Source organism: Delphinapterus leucas, chromosome 3 (genome assembly GCF_059928025.1).
Source record: "Delphinapterus leucas isolate spDelLeu-1000000601 "Yukka" chromosome 3, BTC_Dleu_Yukka2, whole genome shotgun sequence".
Taxonomy (NCBI): Eukaryota; Metazoa; Chordata; class Mammalia; order Artiodactyla; family Monodontidae; genus Delphinapterus; species Delphinapterus leucas.
In genome coordinates, this window is record NC_143131.1 from 57,019,719 (window position 1) to 57,039,056 (window position 19,338).

Consider the following 19,338-nt stretch of genomic DNA (forward strand, 5'->3'; position numbering starts at 1 on the left):
GATTTGACATTTTTTTTTTTTGCGGTACGCGGGCCTCTTACTGTTGTGGCCTCTCCCATTGCGGAGCACAGGCTCCGGACGCGCAGGCTCAGTGGCCATGGCTCACGGGCCCAGCCGCTCCACGGCATGTGGGATCTTGCCGGACCGGGGCACGGACCCGTGTCCCCTGCATCGGCAGGTGGACTCTCAACCACTGCGCCACCAGGGAAGCCCGATTTGACATTATTTTAAGTAACTTCTTAATAACTATGACAAAATTAATTCATCCAACCCAGTGAAACTTCAGCAGTGAATCTGATTTTTCTATGATAACATACACTAATTTTTTCTAAAGTTATTTTCTGATTATAAAACTAATACATAGTCGGAAAACTTGACAACTGTTGAAAAGTAGACAGAAGGAAAGGAACTGTGCCTCTATCTTTTCTTCTTCTTCTTTTTTTTTTTTTTTGGCCACGCTGTGTGGCATGCGCTCTTAGTTCCCTGACCAGGGATCAAACCCATGCTCCTTCCAGTGGAAGCGTGGAATCTTAATTACTGAACCTCCAGGGAAGTCCCCTGTGTTTCTTGCTATACTTTCTGATGGTTTTTAAATTTATTTATTTATTTATTTATTTGCACATTTGAAATTATTCACTATAAAGTTTGTATTTTTTCTTAACAGTTTAACTCTGCTCTGACTGGTATAGTAGTTACTAGACACTTGTAGCTATTTAAATTAAATTAAAAATTCAGGGATTTCCCTGGTGGTCCAGTGGGTAAGACTCTGTGCTCCCAATACAGGGGGCCCCAGGTTCGATCCCTGGTCGGGGAACTAGATCCCACAGGCATGCTGCAACTAAGAAGCCCACATGCATGCCGCAACTAAGAAGCCTGCATGCTGCAACTAAAGATCCCACATGCCACAGCTAAAATGCAGCACAGCCAAAACAAAAATTAAAAAAAAAAATTCAGTTCCCTGGTCACACTAGCCATATTTCCATCATTTAAACAGTTATGATACAGTTTCTGTTATATATTTAGAGTTTCATTATTCAGCAGTTGCATTTGCTCAATTTTTTTATATTGCTCCTTTTTTATTTTGAAATTTTCCAACCTGTTGACAAATAGAAAGAATACACAATGAATACCTGAATACCTTTAGCTTTTGTTCACCAGTTTTTCACATTTTTCCACATTTGCTTAATCTGTATTGACACACTTGTTTTGGCTAAATAATTGGAAAGTAATTGTAGCATCACAACATTTAACACTTAAGCATGCATAAGGACATTGCTCTATTACAACCACAATAGCATTATCATACCTAAGAAAATAAACATAAATTCAGTAATATACTGTCCTTATTCCTGTTTCCCCAGTTATCTCAAAAATGTATTTAAAGTTATTTCCACCACCTCCATCCAACATCCAGTTAATATTCACTCATAGCATTTGATTATTATGTCGCAGTTGAATTTTCTTCAAAATTTTGTAGCACTATTATTTTTAGGGCTGTGGTGAGGTTGAAAAACATGAACATACAGTAACTAAATATGATTAGCCTTTTTTGGGGGTCAGTAGTACCAATAAGTACTGTTTTATAAATCTCTTATTTTCTTTATTTCATATCTTGTCTCCTTTTCTAGACGCGCTCTTTACTCAGGGAATATAGTACATCTATAGCTACGAGAGGTGTGATACATTCCAACAAAGCCCGAGGATTTGCTCATTGCCAAGGAGGAGGGTCAAGTTTTCGACCCTTGCATAAACCCCAATGGTTTCTAATAAATAAAAAGGTAAAAAAAAGAATTGTACATTTTCAAAGAGTGAACTATTTATGGTATGTGAATTATATCTCAGTAAAGTTGGTTTTTTCTTTTAATTGAAAAAGAAAAATGGTCTTTCATTCTTAATGAGAAATAGTTGCTAAGGCCCACAGTTTTCTTAGAACTATGATAAAACATAAAAAGGACAGTCTTCTTAAATGCTTAGTCATTTTTTTAAGGAAAAAGCGCTCAAAAATTGGAAGCATATACCTATTTTATTGGAATCAAAGTATACAGGACTACCTCGTTTTATAGTACTTTATTAAAGCGTTTCACAGATAATGAGTTTTTTACAAATTGAAGGTTTGTGTTAATCCTGCATCAAGCAAGTCTATCAGCACCGTTTTTCCAACAGCATTTGCTCACCTCGTGTCTCTGTGTCACATTTTGATAATTCTAGCAATATTTCAAACCCTCTACCAGCAAAAGAGTATGACTGGATGACGGCTCAGGTGATGGTTAGCATTTTTTAGCAATGAAGTATTTTTTAATTAAAGTATGTACATTGTTTTTTTAGACATAATGCTATTGCACACTTAGGAGACTATAGTCTAGTGTGAGCATAACTTTTTTTTTTTTGGCCACGCCGAATGGCATGCAGGATCTTAGTTCCCTGACCAGGGATTGAACCTGTGCCCCCCTGCAGTGGGAGCGCAGTCTTAACCACTGGACCACCAGGGAAGTCCCAAGCATAACTTTTATATGCACTGGGAAACCACAAAATTTGTGTGACTTGCTTTATTGTGATACTTTATTGCAGTGGTCTGGAACTTGAACCCACAATATCCCTGAGGTATGCCTATAGTTGTAATTATATTTTCGTTTCAGTTGAAAATAAATCCTGGCTTTACCTCTAACCATCTGCACAAGTTATTTCACTTAATATGCCATTATTTTCCACAGCTATAAATATGGAGGATTGAGTTATTTAGAGGTCAAAAACAGGTGGCTCACAAGTTGAATACAACCTACACACAGATTTTTTTAAATGAATTGCCAATCTTTGAAAACTAGTATAATAGTTAAAACTCAGATAAGGATTTCTGGCTTCAGAATTTCTGCAATCTCCTGAAAAAAAAAATTGGAAGTAAGGCAACACTGGTCCATATTTTACATGGCAGCAGTCTGCTCAAGCCAAGTATAATCTGCCCCTTGGTGATGGGAGTGGTCAGTACCACCTCCCCCAGCTGTTCCACTGCACTGATTTCTATTAACTGCCTGACTCCTATAGCATCTGAATTTGTGACCCCCGGACTAGGTCATCTCTAAGATGTCTTCCAGTTTTAAATTCATATGGCTACATATGAACCTATCATTCATTACCTAAGAAAATTTTCAGTGGATTTCTTGGAGAATTTCATTACTTTTAAGCAATTTATGTCCCTTATTGACTTGCTTTGCACTTTATAGCATGTATATTAATTTTGCGTTTGTTACATATAAATGACCTAAGACTGTGAGCACCTGAAAGGCAGAGATCATACGTCTTTTATCATCACTGTAACATAGTGCCTTCTCTTAACTGAAGAAAATACCTTCTTTCATTGAGAAACAATATCCTCACATAATTTGTGATATGTGTATGCTCATAAACAGAAGTCCTTTGATTTTTAAGTTTGTTTTTCTTCTACCTTAAGTCTTGTTCTTATTGCTGTTATATCAAGTGTGAAATAGTTGTGTAGATAAAACGCTTTGTTAGATAATGCTAGGACAGTTATAAAGGACTAATCAAGCTGCCCGGCGTGGCCAAAAAAAAGAAAAGGAACTGATCAGATAAACTCTTAGAGTATATTTGTAGCATATAAACCCACATACTTTGTGATATAATAAACTTAGTCTAGGGACAAATATCCATATTTAAATTTTTATTTTTCATTTCACCATGTTTTTCCTTCTCTGCAGTATCGGGAAAATTGCCTGGCAGCAAAAGCACTTTTTTCTGACTTCTGCTTACCAGCTTTATGCCTCCAAACTCAGCTGTTGCCATACCTTGCTTTGCTAACCATTCCAATGAGAAATCAAGGTAATAATATGGGTTTTCCTTATCCCCAAGAAGTAGTGTTTTATAACATTATGTTTTTGTGGATCAACTTATTCCTATGTACCAGTGACAGTAAGTTTTTTTCCCCTTTATTTTTTGAATCAGAATTAATACATGCTTTTTGATTAAAAAAGAAAGAAATTAAATAATAAAGAAGTACCTAAAGTAAAAATTGAAAGTCCCCTATAACCACACGTAATTCCTTTTGACAGATTGGTGTAAATTCTTCTAGACATTTTCCTGTGTGTATACAAATGTTAGATGTAAACTTTAATTTTTTTTGTCACTTATCATGCATAGCGCTCCATATTTTATAATTAGGGCAAAGGAGCTCTAGAGGCTGGGAAGTCCAAAATCAAGGTGCCAGCAGATCCAGTGTCTGGTGAGGGCCTGCTTCCTAGTTTGCAGATGGCCATCTTCTCATTGTATTCTCACATGGTAAAGAGCAGAGTAAAAGAGAGCTCTCTCTGGGTTCTCTTATATAAAGGCACTAATCCCATTCATGAGGGCTCTACCCTCATGACCTAAGCACCTCCCAAGGCTCCATCTCCTAATAACATCACTTCAGGGGTTAGGATTTCAAAATATGAATTTGGGGTGACAGAAGCATTTAGTCTATAACAGCAGCAATGCGAAAGTATATTCAAATCTAACTCAGATTTTTTCAAAATGTATAATTTTATTCAACCTTATTGATAGGTATTTTGGTTGATTTCAATATTACAAGCAGTATCTATTAATAGTATATTTACATTGTCTTTCCAAGTTTTGAAATTATAAATAATGCTAAAAAAAATTAGTATGTCTTTGGCAATACACACTTGCCCAGTTTGTGTCTACTGAGGTTTGCCTTTTTTTGAACTTTACCAATTTTTCCATCAGTTGTTTCTCTTTTTTAATGTGTGTCTTAAGGGCCACATTTCATTAACAGTCCTAGGTCACATGTCTGTGGTGCTGATCTTCAAGGTAGAACAGAGAATTTGTGTAATATTGAAAATATTACTAATCTACTACATAACACATCAAACTTCTCAAGTGTTTTTTAAACTTTCAATTTTTTTTTTTTTAATTATTTTTGGCTGTGTTGGGTCTTCGTTGCTGCACGCGGGCTTTCTCTAGTTGCGGTGAGTGGAGGCTACTCTTCATTGCTGTGGGCAGGCTTCTCATTGTGGTGGCTTCTCTTGTTGCGGAGCACATGCTCTAGGTGCGCGGGCTTCAGTAGTTGTGGCACGCTGGCTCAGTAGTTGTGGCTCATGGGCTTAGTTGCTCTGCGGCATGTGGGATCTTCCCAGACCAGGGCTCAAACCCATGTCCCCTGCATTGGCAGGTGGATTCTTAACCACTGCGCCACCAGGAAAGTCCAAAACTTCTCAAATTTTAAAGATAGGGTTTGCCTTATGAATTATCAGAAGAGAGGATTATAGAGTAAATGTCTGCCTTCATACAATGAGAGTCTCATCTTTTAAGAATATTGATACTTAAAGATTTAAAATATTCTGTATTTACAGGCAGAAGTGAGATGACTTTTGAGCAATGGGAATGATTAATCTGTGAGTCAGAATCCAGAGAGTTCCCTATCCTTGACTATTATTTTTAGATTATACTCGTTTTTATTTATTTATCGTTTTGGCTGTGCTGCATGGCTTGTGGGATCTTAGTTCCCCGACCAGGGATTGAACCCGGGCCCTCAGCAGTGGAAGTACGGAGTCCTAACCACTGGACCACCAGGGAAATCCCAGGTTATACTAGTTTTTAAACTTTATTTTGAAGTAATTTCAAACTTAGAAATTAGAAGAATGGTACAAAGAAGTTCTTGTATATCCTTCACCAAGATTCCTCAGTGTTTCATTTTTTACCATATTTGCCTTGTATTCTTTTTCTTTATACACACATGTACACAAATATATGTATTTTTTTCTGAACCATGTGTGAGTAAAGTGCAGACATTATGCCCATTATTCTTAAACACTTCAGCATGTACTTCCTGAAAACAAGGACATTCTCCTACATAACCACAGTATATACATCAAAATCAGGAAATTAACATTGATATATTACTGCTAATTTATAGTTTAATTATTAGACTCCATTTGTAATTTATAGACTCCATTCAAATTTTGCCAATTGTCCTAATAATGCCCTTTGTAAATTAACAACAAAAACTTGTTCTCTCTTGTCTAGAAATCCAATGCAAGATCACATGATACATTTAGTTACTTAGTTGCTATCTCTTTAGTCTTCTTTGATTTAGAGTAGTACTGTGGTCTTTCTTCATTCATTACATTTCTGAAGCAGATTGTTATAACATGGGCTGCCCCTCAATTTGGGTTTATCTGAGGATTCCTCATGAGTGGATTTAGGATATATATTTTGTGCAGGAACACCACAGAAGTGATGCTGTGTTCTTCTCAGTGCATCACATCAGGGGAATATGATGTCTATTTAAACCATGCTGGTGAAGTTAACTTTAATTATTTGGTAAGATAACATCTCTCAGGTTCTTCATTGTAAAGTTATTAAGTGTTTTGTGGGGAGACACTTTGAGACTATGTAAATATCCTATTTCTCATTAAAATGTCACCCACTAGTTATAGCATCTTTTGATAATTATTTCCTGAATCCGTCATGGTTGGCAAGTGATTTTCTAATGGCATTATTCCTTCTGTATTTGTGTTAATAAACTCTGCTGTAAGGTATTGCTTCGCCTTCTTCCCCATTTGTTTGTTTGTTTGTTTGTTTATATTTGTATGGACTCTGGAGCTTTTTCAGCTGTTGTTTCTATCATTATTTATTTTGGACTTAAATTGTCCAGATTTGGCCAGTGCAAGCTGCTTTAAGGTAACTCTGTGCCTTTACTCTTAGTGTACTTTCTTTCCGATACAAAGTGTTCCCGGATTATTTCATACTCTCCCTACATGGACTTAGAAATCTCAATGAGTCCTGGTTCCTTTTAGTGGATATGGACCCATCTCCCACTTTGCTAAATATATTTACTTGTTTACTTAATTCCTGTGTCTATAACCTATTTCCTGACAATGCAGGCTGCTCCTTCAGTCCCAGCCCTACTGCCACCAACTTACATTGGCACAGCCATTCACATTCTTTGTCCCACTCCTAGCTGTGCGACAATGAATCGGTTTGATTAGTAAGAGTCTCCTTGGACCAGAATCATCAGCATCACCTGGAAGCTTGAGAAAAATGCAGAATCTCAGGCCTCAACCAAGACCTACTGAATTGATCTGCAAGATCAATTAGCAAGATTCTCCAGGTGATTCTTTTTTTTTTTTTGGCGGTATGCGGGCCGCTCACTGTTGTGGCCTCTCCCGTTGTGGAGCACAGGCTCCAGATGCGCAGGCTCAGCAGCCATGGCTCACGGACCTAGCCGCTCTGCGGCATGTGGGATCTTCCCAGACCGGGGCACGAACCCGTGTCCCCCACATTGGTAGGCGGACTCTCAACCACTGTGCCACCAGGGAAGCCCTCCAGGTGATTCTTATGCAGGAGATGTTTGAGGAGTTTGAGAAGTATTGGTTTGGATTACTCACATTGGAATCATCTAGAGAATCATTATATCCACTAGAAAGTTCACATTCCAGGATCACAACCCTTAAGTTTTCCATATCAAAAAGCTGTTTTTTAAAAATCCTAGTCATATTGTGTAGTGGATTTTTAAAAAGGTAAGGTAGTGTTTGATTTGCAGACTTTAGAAGGTTTATAAAATTTAGTCAAAAATAGGATGTTTTGGCTTTTTTTTTTGTCTTGTGGTCTTTTTTTTTTTTTAATTTATTTTTGGCTGTGTTGGGTCTTTGCTGCACACAGGCTTTCTCTAGTTGTGGTGAGCAGTGGCTACTCTTCCTTGCGGTGTGCAGGCTTCTCATTGCGGTGGCTTCTCTTGTTGTGGAACACGGGCTCTAGGCACGCGGGCTTCAGTAGTTGTGGCACGCGGGCTCAGTAGTTGTGGCTCATGGGCTCTAGAGCGCAGGCTCAGTAGTTGTGGCACATGGGCTTGGTTGCTCCGAGGCATGTGGGATCTTCCCTGACCAGGGCTCGAACCTGTGTCCCCTGCATTGGCAGGCGGACTCTCAACCACTGTGCCACCAGGGAAGCCCTTGGCTTTTCTTTTTATTCATCAATTTTTATCCCATTTCTTTCACTTTACTATGTCATTTCAGACATTTTATGTTTCTTCTGCTCATTTCTCTCTGTCCTCTTTTCTAGTCCTCCATTAGTGTTTTTTAGAATACTTACAGGTATCTCACGTTTCATTCTGTTTTCTCTTTGATTGCATAATCTCTATCAGTCTGTGTTCCAGGTTACTGATTATTTCTTCTCCCAGTTCAAATCTACTATTGAGCCCCTGCAGTGGACTTTTCATTTTGGTTATTGTACTTTTCAAGTCCAGAATTTCCATTTGGTTCTTTTTTGCAATTTCCTTCTCTTTACTGATATTCCCTATTTGATGAGTCATTGTCATTATAGCTCCCTTTACTTCTTTTTATTTTATTTTATTTTTTAAATGTATTTATTTCATTTATTTATTTTTGACTGTGTTTGGTCTTCGTTGCTGCACACGGGATTTCTCTAGTTGCGGTGAGCAGGGGCTACTCTTTGTTGTGATGCGTGGGCTTCTCATTGTGGTGGCTTCTCTTGTTGTGGAGCACAGGCTCTAGGCACATGGACTTCAGTAGTTGTGGCACATGGGCTCAGTAGTTGTGGCTCGCAGGCTCTAGAGCACAGGCTCAGTAGTTGTGGCACACAGGCTTAGTTGCTCCGTGGCATGTGGGATCTTCCCAGACCAGGGCTCGAACCTGTGTCCTCTGCATTGGCAGATGGATTCTTAACTACTGTGCCACCAGGGAAGTCCAACACTACCTACTTTCTATCTATGAATTTGACCACCCTAGGTACCCACTTAAGTGCAACCATACAATATTTGTCTTTTTGTGACTGGCTTATTTCATTTAGCATGTCATCAGGGTTTATCCATGTTATAGCATGTGTCAGAACTTCCTTCCTTTTTAAGGCTGGATAATATTACATTGTATATATTTACCACATTTTGTTTATCCATTCATCTGTTTTTGGACACAAGTTTCTTCCACTTTTTTTTTTTTAACACCATTATTGGAGTATAATTGCTTTACAGTGGTGTGTTAGTTTCTGCTGTATAACAAAGTGAATCAGCTATACATATATATATATGCTTCCACGTTTTGACTGTTATGAATAATGTTGTTATAAATATGGATATACAGATGTTTCTTCGAGATCTTGCTTTCAATTCTTTTGGGTGTATACCCAGAAGTGGAATTGATTATATAGTAATTCTGTTTTCAGTTTTTTGAGGAACTACCTTACCATTTTCCACAGCAGCTACACCATTTTGTATTTCTACAGCTTTCTCCACGTCCTTGTCAAACCTTGTTGTTTTATGGGGTGTTTTGATAATAGCCATCCTAAGGGGTGTGAAATAGTATCTCATGGTTTTGGTTTGCATTTTCCTAACAATTTGTGACTTTAAGCATCTTTTCATGTGCTTTTTGGCCATTCTTCTTTGGAGAAATGTCTATTTAAAGCTTTTTAAAAATCTCTTTTAGCTCAGATTTCTTTTATCCAGGATATTGGAAGACTTCCTCTGAAGCGACACTTTGGAAGGTAAGCTGATCATTTTAATTTTCAAAGAGCTGTTACTGAAATAACCACCAAATACCTTATGTATTTATTCATTATACAGTCAATAAATGTTATCTGTAAAGGCCAAGAAATACATGTTGTACTAGCGATCAGAGACCATATGATTGCATTATAGACCCATCTATTATATATATTACATGTAACAGCTATTTTCACCATCTCAGAATGGAATATTAGGCTAAATAGAATCATTGAATCACAGAGGCAGAGGAATCTTTAAAATCCTTGAGTTCAACAAATTTTGCATAGCTGAAAACCCCTTTTCAGCTTTCATGCCAAGAGGTGTTCTTAGTCTATATTTGGAGACTGCAATAATCAGGAACTACCTCAAAAGAGCACTGTCTTTTTTATTTCTTTATCACAGAAAATTCAGACAAGTAAAAAAATATATATAGAGATAAATCTACATCCATACTGTTCATTCCATTGCAAAATGGCTTCTGGCCTAATATCAGTGATTAACACAGTGCTTGTAGTTCATTTCTACTTGGCTTATTTGTAAGGTTAAATTAGGCACTCAGGTATTCTAAAAAAGGTTAAAAAGTGCTTGCTTCCTGGTTGCAAGGATAAAAGTAAATGATAGAAATGGCATCTATTACCCCTTCTACTACTTCTCCTATTCCTGGTCCCAAATGGAAAACTAGCTTATCTGGGCTTTTTTTCCCTCTGCCTTCATAGATTCAGTAAAGGCCTTTGTAGTGTTAATGGTTTCTTCCTTATAATGACTTAGCTATTGGGAGCCCATCTTTCCTTTTACAGAAATACAGTGATGGATGGATCTTACAGCATCATCCCACTGGGATGTGATCAGGGCTCAAACCTTTTATAAACTTCCCTTTTCTCCTCACTTCCCTCTGAATCAAAGAAGGACCAGCTGTTTTCACTGGCTCCTTTCCCCACAAGATTATGATATCAAAATCAAGGGAAGACCATTGTCTTCTATTGTCTTTTTCCTCCTAAGATGTAATTAAAAGCATGGGAGTCAGTGTTTTATTACTGGTTCAGCTACTTGATCTGAATTGGGAGGCAGGATTTGTCAGTGCTACTTATTACAATGACTAGTACTGTTGTCTTTCATTTATAGTGACCATTTTAACATTAGTGACCATTTTAACATTATCTTTGATTTATATTGATAATATTGAATATTAATACTTAAACTTAACATTTAATATTGCTATTTAATAGCTGCATAATTTCCTATAATTGAACCTACACCTTGTTTTGTTTTGTTTATTATTTTTGGCTGAGTTGGGTCTTAGTTGTGGCACATAGGATCTTTCGTTACAGTGCGAGGGCTTCTCTCTAGTTGTGGCACGTAGGCTTCTCTCTAGTTGTGGAGCACAGGCTTAGTTGCCCCGTGGCATGTGGGATCTTAGTTCCCTGACCAGGGTTCAAACCCGCATCCCCTGTATTGGAAGGCTGATTCTTAACCACTGGGCCACAAGGGAAGTCCTCCTACACCTTGGTTTTGTACATTTAGCTTGTTTCCAGCTTTTGTTGTCACAGCCTTCCTTGAAGCTAAATCATCATGCATATCAAATACTATTTATGTAGGATGAATTCCTAGAAATAAAATTGCTGGATCAATGGATATACACCTTTGCTCTATATTGCCAGATTACTTCCAAGAATATTTTGCCAATCTTATGCCCACTTAACAGTGTTTCAGCATGTTCTTTTCTCCTCGTACCACCACTGGGTTTTATTATTTTAAAAGGTCTTTACCAGTTTGAAAGATGACAATATTAATTTCCATTTTAAAATTACAAATTAGGTTGAGCAATTTATTTAGTAACCATTCTTCTGTAAGCTATCTGTACATGTTTTATGTCTGTTTTCCTATTCCATTTAATTCTTTCTTTTTGTAAGAACTCTTTACTAAAGATATTAATTAACTTGGTTGTGTTATAAGTTGTAATGATTTATTCAGTTTGTCATTTACTTTTTAGTTTTGTTTATATTGTTAAATAAACCGGTCCACCTGGCTAAACAGCACAAGGAAGGTAAATGAGAGACTACAGGAGAGGGCTTCATAATCACCACACGCATGGTGTAATTTAAAGGAATCCCCTCCTTTGATTATTATTAATGCCTGTGTTATGCATCTGGCAGATTGAAAATGGAAGCCCTGACTGACAGGGAGCATGGAATGACAGACCTGGACAGTGGAGATGAAGCCCAGCTTAGTGGAGGGCAACCTGCAGAGGAAGCGCTGGGTGAACGCACTCAGACAGCTGAACCTGAAACCTGGTCTCTTCCTTTGAGTCAGGATAGTGGGAGTGAACTGCCTGCCAGCCAGCCTCAGCCCTTTGCAGCCCAGAGAGACATGGAAGAGGAAGACATAATAATAGAAGACTATGAGAGTGATGAGACATAGAAAGCAGCCTGCCCATGAGATTGTTACTTGACAGATTCATATTCGTTTTATTCAGTGGTACTTGAACAGAGATAATAGACTTTTCAGGTGAATTAGTTTGTTAATTCTTCACTCTTGTAGTATTTCAGCACAGAGAACTGATTTCTGTCATGTTGAAGTAAATAGAAGATCAAACCTTCAAATAATCTCTTAATCTTTTTCTCTAGTATTTATTTAGCCTTGTGAGTGGTGTTGGGAGAGGTCAGTGTGTATGAAATGTGTTTGAACATTATGCCAAATATCAGAAAATGTGAAGGAATAATTCAGAATACAGAAACTCTGTGGGTTGTAAATAAGAATTATAAAAGTTTAGGATGCAATTAAGAGTGTAAATAAACTTTGTGCCTTATTCACAATTTCTCTGGTCTCTAGCTTCTTCAGATACCATTTTTATATGTTGTACAGTGGAATATTTTAGATACTTTCTGGAAACTATTTACATAATTTATATCAAAATTAAAATGTTGAATTTGTTCTGTTCTGTTTTGTTTTGTTTCTCCTGTCCTTCAATGATTCTTAACACGCACGGTCTGCCATGTGTCACTGGTCATAGTACGCAAGTCTCCTTCATCCAGTGCCAACCTTTTTCAAAAATAGAAAGGAGGGGGACTGCAACCTTGCGAAGAAAACTTTCCGGAGGGTTTGCTCTCACCTTTAACGGCCTTTCCAGAGCTCTCCTAGCTGTTGCCCTGAGGTGCGGTGGGGGTGAGGGCACCGACCCGCCCGGGCCCCAGGCGGCAGTCCGGGCCTGACAAAGCCAGGCGGGGCGAAGTTCAGCTCGGCCCGGCCCCGCCCCCGGCGCCCAATCCCGGTTTCAGAGCCGCGGGCGGCGGGCGCGCACTTCCCGGCGGCTGCGCAGGTGAGCTGGGCGCCAGGGGTGGGGCCCACGTGACCGGGGCGTGGGCGGGGAGGGGCCGGCGGACCGCGGGGAGGGGCCGGCGGACCCCGGGCAGGCGCGCGGCGTCTGGGGTAGCTCGGCGTCCCTCGGCGTCCCTCGGCGTCCCTCGGCCCCTAGAAACGGCGCGCTCGCTGCGCGGCCGGCCACTACCTGCGCCCGAGGCCGGAGGCCGACGCGGTAAGGGGTGCGGGGCCCCGGGGAGAGCGGGGGGCCTGGGAGGCTGGAGGGCCCCTCGGCCGGCCAGGTTTCATTCGGCGGACACAGGTGCCGGGCGAGACGCGCCCACCCCCGGCCGCGAAGCCGCGGTCCTTCCGGGCGCGGGGTTATCCCGAGCTGGGCACGTCCGGCCCGATTTAGTTCCGGCCACTTCGGGGACAATCTCGGGAGACGAAGAGTGTATTTTCCCTCTGACGTGGAGACGCGCACCTGGGTGGGCAGAGCTGAGTACTGAGCGAGGTTGGTGGGTCGGGGACGTAGCGCCGAGCCGCGGCCTGGGGAAGGACCCCGGACGAGGATGCTCTGTATTCCCGGGCACTCGCTCGAGGGTTCAGTTCAGAGCGCAGGGGATTTCCCATCCCCCTGGAAACCCAGAAACGTCTGAAATCGGCCCCTTTCTCGGGGCCAGCAAAACTTTAAAGCCAGCTTAGTGGTGATTCTGTTGGTGTAAAGGTGACCAACTGGATTCCTGTAACACTTCGCTGGGGAGAACCATTTCTCCTCCCACCGCTTTGACTTGCGGAGATTTGTGTGCCAACAGAATGGAGTCGGGCCCCGGCGGCTGGAACAAAACAAAGACCCGCTCTGCCTCAGCGTGCTGATTCTAAGTGGACTCTCAGTGACACCCTGAGAGATGCTAGGGGTATCCAGACATTGAAATGTGGTAAAATACAACTGACCATTATTCCCTTCCAAAATCACATAATTTGCTATTCCACAATTCTTCAAATTTGTAATTTTGGCTTTTTATTTAAACACTGATAAGGTGATCTAATTCAAATAAGCCACATTTCACAGGTGAGCATGAATTAAATCCATTATAGTGAAGCATACTTTTGCCAGTGAGTTTAATTAAGCAACCAGTGTCCTTTAAATGCCTGTATATCAAAGATATTGAAGGATATGTAAAACTTGCTAAAGTTATTTGTTGTGCTTTTGCCTCTACTATTTTTAGGAAAATATATTTCAAGAATTATAGTAGTACTATGCATTCCTAGAATTTAAATGTTTTTAGACAACAGATAAAGCGATGAAAGACAAAAAGGTAACTTTTAATTGCTATCATTATAGAAATTTTTTTCTGTACTAAATTTTTTTCTCCTGCTTTGCATTGGGCACCATGCTGGGACTCACAGTTAATTCTCTAAAATTGGAGTGGCCCATTAGAAGACCCTAGAATTTAGACCTCTTCTCCATCTCCACCCCCAGGTGATTGTATTTAGTCTGTGTAGTATATACACTTCTGTGGGTAGACTGCCTACTTGATATCTTTACCTGGACTTCTAACAGGTATCTCAGACTCTCTTCAGGCTGCTTCTCCCAGGACTAAGCTGGAGGGTTGGAGAAATGTTGCAGATGAAATGATCTGGGATTTGCTTTAAAGTAATCTATTGACAAAAGGAATACGGTAGAGGGTATAGATGAAACAAGATTGGTCATAAATTGATAATTATCGAAAGTGGTTGATGGGCACATAAGGGCTCATAATACTGTTCTTTCCACTTTTTATTGTCTTTGGAAATTTCTAAAATAAAAATTTTTAATTCCCTGAACATAGAGTTTAAGCTCTTCTTGCTATCTTCGTTGCTACCACCATGGTCCATTGGATTACAGTTGGACAACACAGGTTTGAACTGCAGGGGTCTGCTTATATGCGTTTTTGGTTTTTTTTTTCAATAAATATGTACTGCGGTGCTGTGTGGTCTGCAGTTGGTTGAATCCGTGGATTCGGGACCACAGCTACATATTACCAACTATAAAGTTACACTTGGGTTTTTGACTGCGAAGAGAGTTGGTGCCCCTAATCCCTGTGTTGGTCAAGCGTCAACTGTATTTCACTGGCCTCCTAGCCAGTCTCCCTCTTTTCACCCTTTTCTCCTGGAAGGTACTCTTAACAGAGCACCCAGAGTGATCTGGTTAAAATAAGTCATATCATGTCAGACCTTTACTGAAAATTTTCCAGTGGCTTCTCACTCCCAGTAGAAGCCTAAATCTTTCTAATGATTTTTATTTATTTTTTAAATTTATTTTATTTATTTGTTTATCTTTGGCTGCATTGGGTCTTCATTGCTGCGCGCGGGCTTTCTCTAGTTGTGGCGAGCAGAAGCTCCTCTTCATTGCAGTGCTCAGGCTTCTTATTGTGGTGTCTTCCCTTGTTGCGGACCACGGGCTCTAGGTGTGTGGGCTTCAGTAGTTGTGGCACGTAGGCTCAGGAGTTGTGGCTCAAGGGCTCTAGAGTACAGGCTCAGTAGTTGTGGCGCAGGGGCTTAGTTGCTCCGCGCATGTGGTATCTTCGCGGACCAGGGCTCAAACCCGTGTCCCCTGCATTGGCAGGTGGATTCTTAACCACTGCACCACCAGGTAAGTCCCTCTAATGATTTTTAAGCCCTAACGTTTCAGATGGCCTCAATTCTACTACTCACCCTCTCACTCACCCTGCTGCTGCCTCCATTCCTTAACAGTTCTCGAACATGCCAGGCACTCCCACTTTAAGGCTTTTACACGAGCTGTTCCATCTGTGTGGAACACTTATACCTGCCTGGCTTCCTCCCTCATTTCCTTCATTTCTATATTCAGGTGTCATGTTCTCTCTGAAGACTTCCCTCGTCACTCTGTTTAAAATTATAACACCCTGTCCACACTGCACTTCTTATCCTCTTTCTTAACTTGTTCCTTGGCATCCGATATATTTCACTTGCTTCATCTATCATTTGTCACCCCCGCTCCCCCACTGGAATTTAAGCTCCATGAAGGCAAGGATTTCCATTGGCTTTGTTCACTGATACATCTTCAGCAAGCCTGGTGCATGGCAGGCACTTGGTAAATACTTGTTGAGTGATAGATCTCCATTTTACAAAGTAAAACAAAACAAAGCCTTAGGAATTTCTAAATTGTTCAACACCGTAAAGGTGGGATTACCAGCTTTAATTTTGAGACCTTCATAGTGCCAAGTACAATGCCATGTGTCCAGCGAGTCTTCAGTAAATACTCATGAGCAGTTTGAGGGAGAAGATCATTGTGCCTTAAACATAGTAGTTATATTAGCAAATAGTTTCCTTTTTACATACATGTCCAGGTTATTGATTTCATGAAGGAAATCAACAAGTTTGATAAAAAGTGCTTTTTCTATGCTTTATTTTTCAGGTGGATTGAATACCCTGTAAGATACTTTTTGGGTCTTTCCATGGCAACAGCAAGTCACCTTTAAATAATTGGTCTGGAAAGAGTGATGTCCATGGCCATTGCTGTGGCTCTGTGCTGTACTTTCAGGGAACCTTACTTAGCCTTTGGTGATTTTTTTTTTCTGAGAATTCAATTTTTTATATCTAGTATCAAGTGTTATACTATTAGAGTGGAAGAAGCAACTCCCGTAATGTGACTTCCCGAGTTAGAAAAGAAAGGGACTCTCCACTCCCTGTGTTTATCAGACTGCTTCTCCTGGGCCATTCCAAAGCAGACTTGAGTTAATGAAAGTGAAGAGTATTTGCTGACCCATCACATTTTGGTATGTCAACTCTTAAATATGTTGATTTAGATATTTGAGGAAAGAACTCTTACTTGGAATGTGTTAGCATCCTGTATTATTAAAATTTAGTCTCATTTTTGGTTTTTTGCATTTTGTTGTTTATAGGGCTCATAGGTAAATTCAACTTATGTTTTAATCAAGAGCTAAGATTTAAAATTTTGATTGCCCTTAAAATCTCATAGAATGATTAGTAGATCCCTGGCTAACATAATTGTTACACATGTTTAAAGTGTACATAATTTCTGTTGTCATTTTTATATATCATAATAATTAGATATGATCATGTTGGTTTCCTGAATATGATCATTTGCTACAAAGTGAATAAAACCAGCATCATTGAAAGGATAAATAGCTAAGCATAAGTGATAACTTTAATCTCGGCCCCAGGTGTGAACATCACAAATGTTGTCAAATGACGGAAGATCCAGGAATCGGGACAGGCACTACGATGAGGTCCCAAGGGACTCAGACTATCAAGATGGCACCGTAAGAACCTTCCAGACTCTTCACGACAGTGAGCTGGCTGTGAGCGCTGATCCGTTGCCACCACCCCCTCTCCCATTACAGCCACCATTCGGCCCAGAATTCTACTCAGGTGACACAGAGGAACCGGCCGTAGCACCAGATCTCAAGCCTGTAAGGCGCTTTGTCCCTGAGTCCTGGAAGAACTTCTTCAGAGGGAAGAAAAAGGACCCAGAGTGGGATAAGCGGGTGTCAGACATCAGATACATCTCCGATGGAGTGGAGTGTTCACCTCCAGCCTCTCCTGCAAGACCAAACCACTGTTCACCCCCCAACTCCTGCGAAGATCCTCAGGGCGGGTCAGAAGGCAGCTGTCGTTCCCGGAAAGAGGCCGAGGCAATGTTTCCCCAGGATCCCTATGGATCCCTAGGCCGACGCACACACACAGCCCGAACCTACAGTGAGAAGGTGGAGGAGTATCACCTGAGGTATTCCTACATGAAGTCATGGGCAGGCCTGCTGCGGATTCTGGGCGTGGTGGAGCTGCTTCTGGGGGCCGGCGTCTTCGCTTGTGTCACGGCGTACATTCACAAGGACAGCGAGTGGTATAACCTGTTTGGATATTCACAGCCCTATGGCATGGGAGGCGTTGGTGGCCTGGGCAGCATGTATGGGGGCTATTACTATAGTGGTCCCAAAACCGCTTTTGTGCTTGTGGTTGCTGGATTGGCTTGGATCACCACCATTATTATTCTGGTGCTTGGCATGTCCATGTATTATCGGACCATTCTTTTGGACTCAAATTGGTGGCCCCTAACTGAATTTGGAATTAACATCTCCTTGTTTATCTTGTACATGGCCGCAGCCATAGTCTATGTGAATGATACCAACCGAGGTGGGCTCTGCTACTATCCATTATTTAACACGCCAGTGAATGCAGCGTTGTGCCGGGTGGAAGGAGGACAGATAGCAGCAATGATCTTCCTCTTTGTCACCATGATTGTTTATCTCATTGGAGCTTTGGTTTGCCTAAAGTTATGGAGGCACGAGGCGGCTCGAAGACATAGGGAATTCATGGGGCAACAGGAGGTAAGGGATTTCGTGATCTTTGTTCTTTCTTTCTGTTTACTCCTTAAATATGTATAGTTCTCGAAACAAAGCTGTTGTTGTTTTTAAGGGTCTGAAGTTCAAAAGGCCCCACTCAGCATCTGACATGCTCTGACCAGGATAACCCACTCTGGTGTGTCATTTGTAGAATGTTGCAGGTAGACCCCAGATGTGTAATACAATATATAGTTTGTCGGTTGCAGTATTGTCTGTCTGATACTTAAGGGGAAAACAACTACTGAATTTCTACAAAGAAGAAATGATGATAATACCTGCATAAGATTATATAAAAGCCCTATTAAAAATATTTTTTTTGGAATGGTAGCAAAAATGTTAGAGTATGTTCTGCTAACTTCATTATTCCCTGAAATAAGTTGATGTTTTGCTTTCTTCTAAGGAGGAGTGTGTAGTAGAATTTCCTGTGCCTCTGAAAATGTCAGTATTACCTTAAATATTTTCTTAATTTTAAGTCAACTATACCGTGCATTTTTTTCCCCACTTTTCCAAAGACTTCCTAGGTACAATGGCAGATGGTGTATATTGGGCAAAACTATAGCTAAAAATAAAATCCTTCCTTATATACTCAATAACCTACGTATTTACTCACTGACCTATGTATTTTTTTAATCATATTCATAACAGCAAAAAACTTGACTAACTTTATAATAGGTACCTTATGTGTTCTATACAGAACCCCATACTCTAGTGTCATAAAATATATTTATCTTACTAGAATTTGACATAGATTCAAGTTGTTTCTAAAAATTTATCTCAGCACTGTAAGCGTTTTTTAAAATTTTATTTATTTAATTATTTTTGGCTGCATTGGGTCTTCGTTGCTGCATGCAGGCTTTCTCTAGTTGAGTTGAGCGGGGGCTACCCTTCGTTGCGGTACGTGCGTGGGCTTCTCATTGCGGTGGCTTCTCTTGTTGTGGCGTGCGGGCTCAGTAGTTGTGGCTCGTGGGCTCTAGAGCGCAGGCTCAGTAGTTGTGGTGCACGGGCTTAGTTGCTCCACGGCATGTGGGATCTTCCTGGACCAGGGCTCAAAGCTGTGTCCCCTGCATTGGCAGGCAGATTCTTAACCACTGCACCACCTATTTTTTTAATTTACATCTGTGTATACAAAGTAAGGAACTTTAAATTCTAATCAGTGTGAAATCCAGATAG

General features: G+C 40.4%; 2 protein-coding genes and 1 non-coding gene across 9 annotated transcripts in view; 2 read left to right on the forward strand and 1 right to left on the reverse strand.

The window, feature by feature from the left end:
- RAD17 (RAD17 checkpoint clamp loader component) overlaps nucleotides 1-12,443 on the forward strand; it is a 31,928-nt gene extending 19,485 nt beyond the window's left edge. For 2 of the 5 annotated variants that reach the window (XM_022595811.2, XM_022595803.3), the window contains exons 14-17: nucleotides 1,629-1,778; nucleotides 3,711-3,831; nucleotides 9,447-9,504; nucleotides 11,659-12,443. In XM_022595811.2, coding sequence (XP_022451519.1) covers nucleotides 1,629-1,778; nucleotides 3,711-3,831; nucleotides 9,447-9,504; nucleotides 11,659-11,923 — 594 coding nt within the window. In that variant the 3' untranslated portion in view covers nucleotides 11,924-12,443. The remainder of the gene's footprint in view (nucleotides 1-1,628; nucleotides 1,779-3,710; nucleotides 3,832-9,446; nucleotides 9,505-11,658) is intronic. The other 3 variants (XM_089908943.1, XM_089908942.1, XM_089908944.1) reach the window with 3 other exon arrangements.
- On the reverse strand, nucleotides 5,508-5,580 carry TRNAG-UCC (transfer RNA glycine (anticodon UCC)). Its single transcript has one exon. It is a non-coding gene; the product is annotated as a tRNA-Gly (tRNA).
- A 462-nt stretch (nucleotides 12,444-12,905) lies between the features above and the next one.
- The window catches only part of MARVELD2 (MARVEL domain containing 2), a 28,434-nt gene continuing 22,001 nt past the window's right edge, over nucleotides 12,906-19,338 (forward strand). Inside the window, exons 1-2 of one of the 3 annotated variants that reach the window (XM_089908951.1) lie at nucleotides 12,906-13,037; nucleotides 16,990-18,153. In XM_089908951.1, coding sequence (XP_089765077.1) covers nucleotides 17,005-18,153 — 1,149 coding nt within the window. In that variant the 5' untranslated portion in view covers nucleotides 12,906-13,037; nucleotides 16,990-17,004. The other 2 variants (XM_022595850.2, XM_089908952.1) reach the window with 2 other exon arrangements.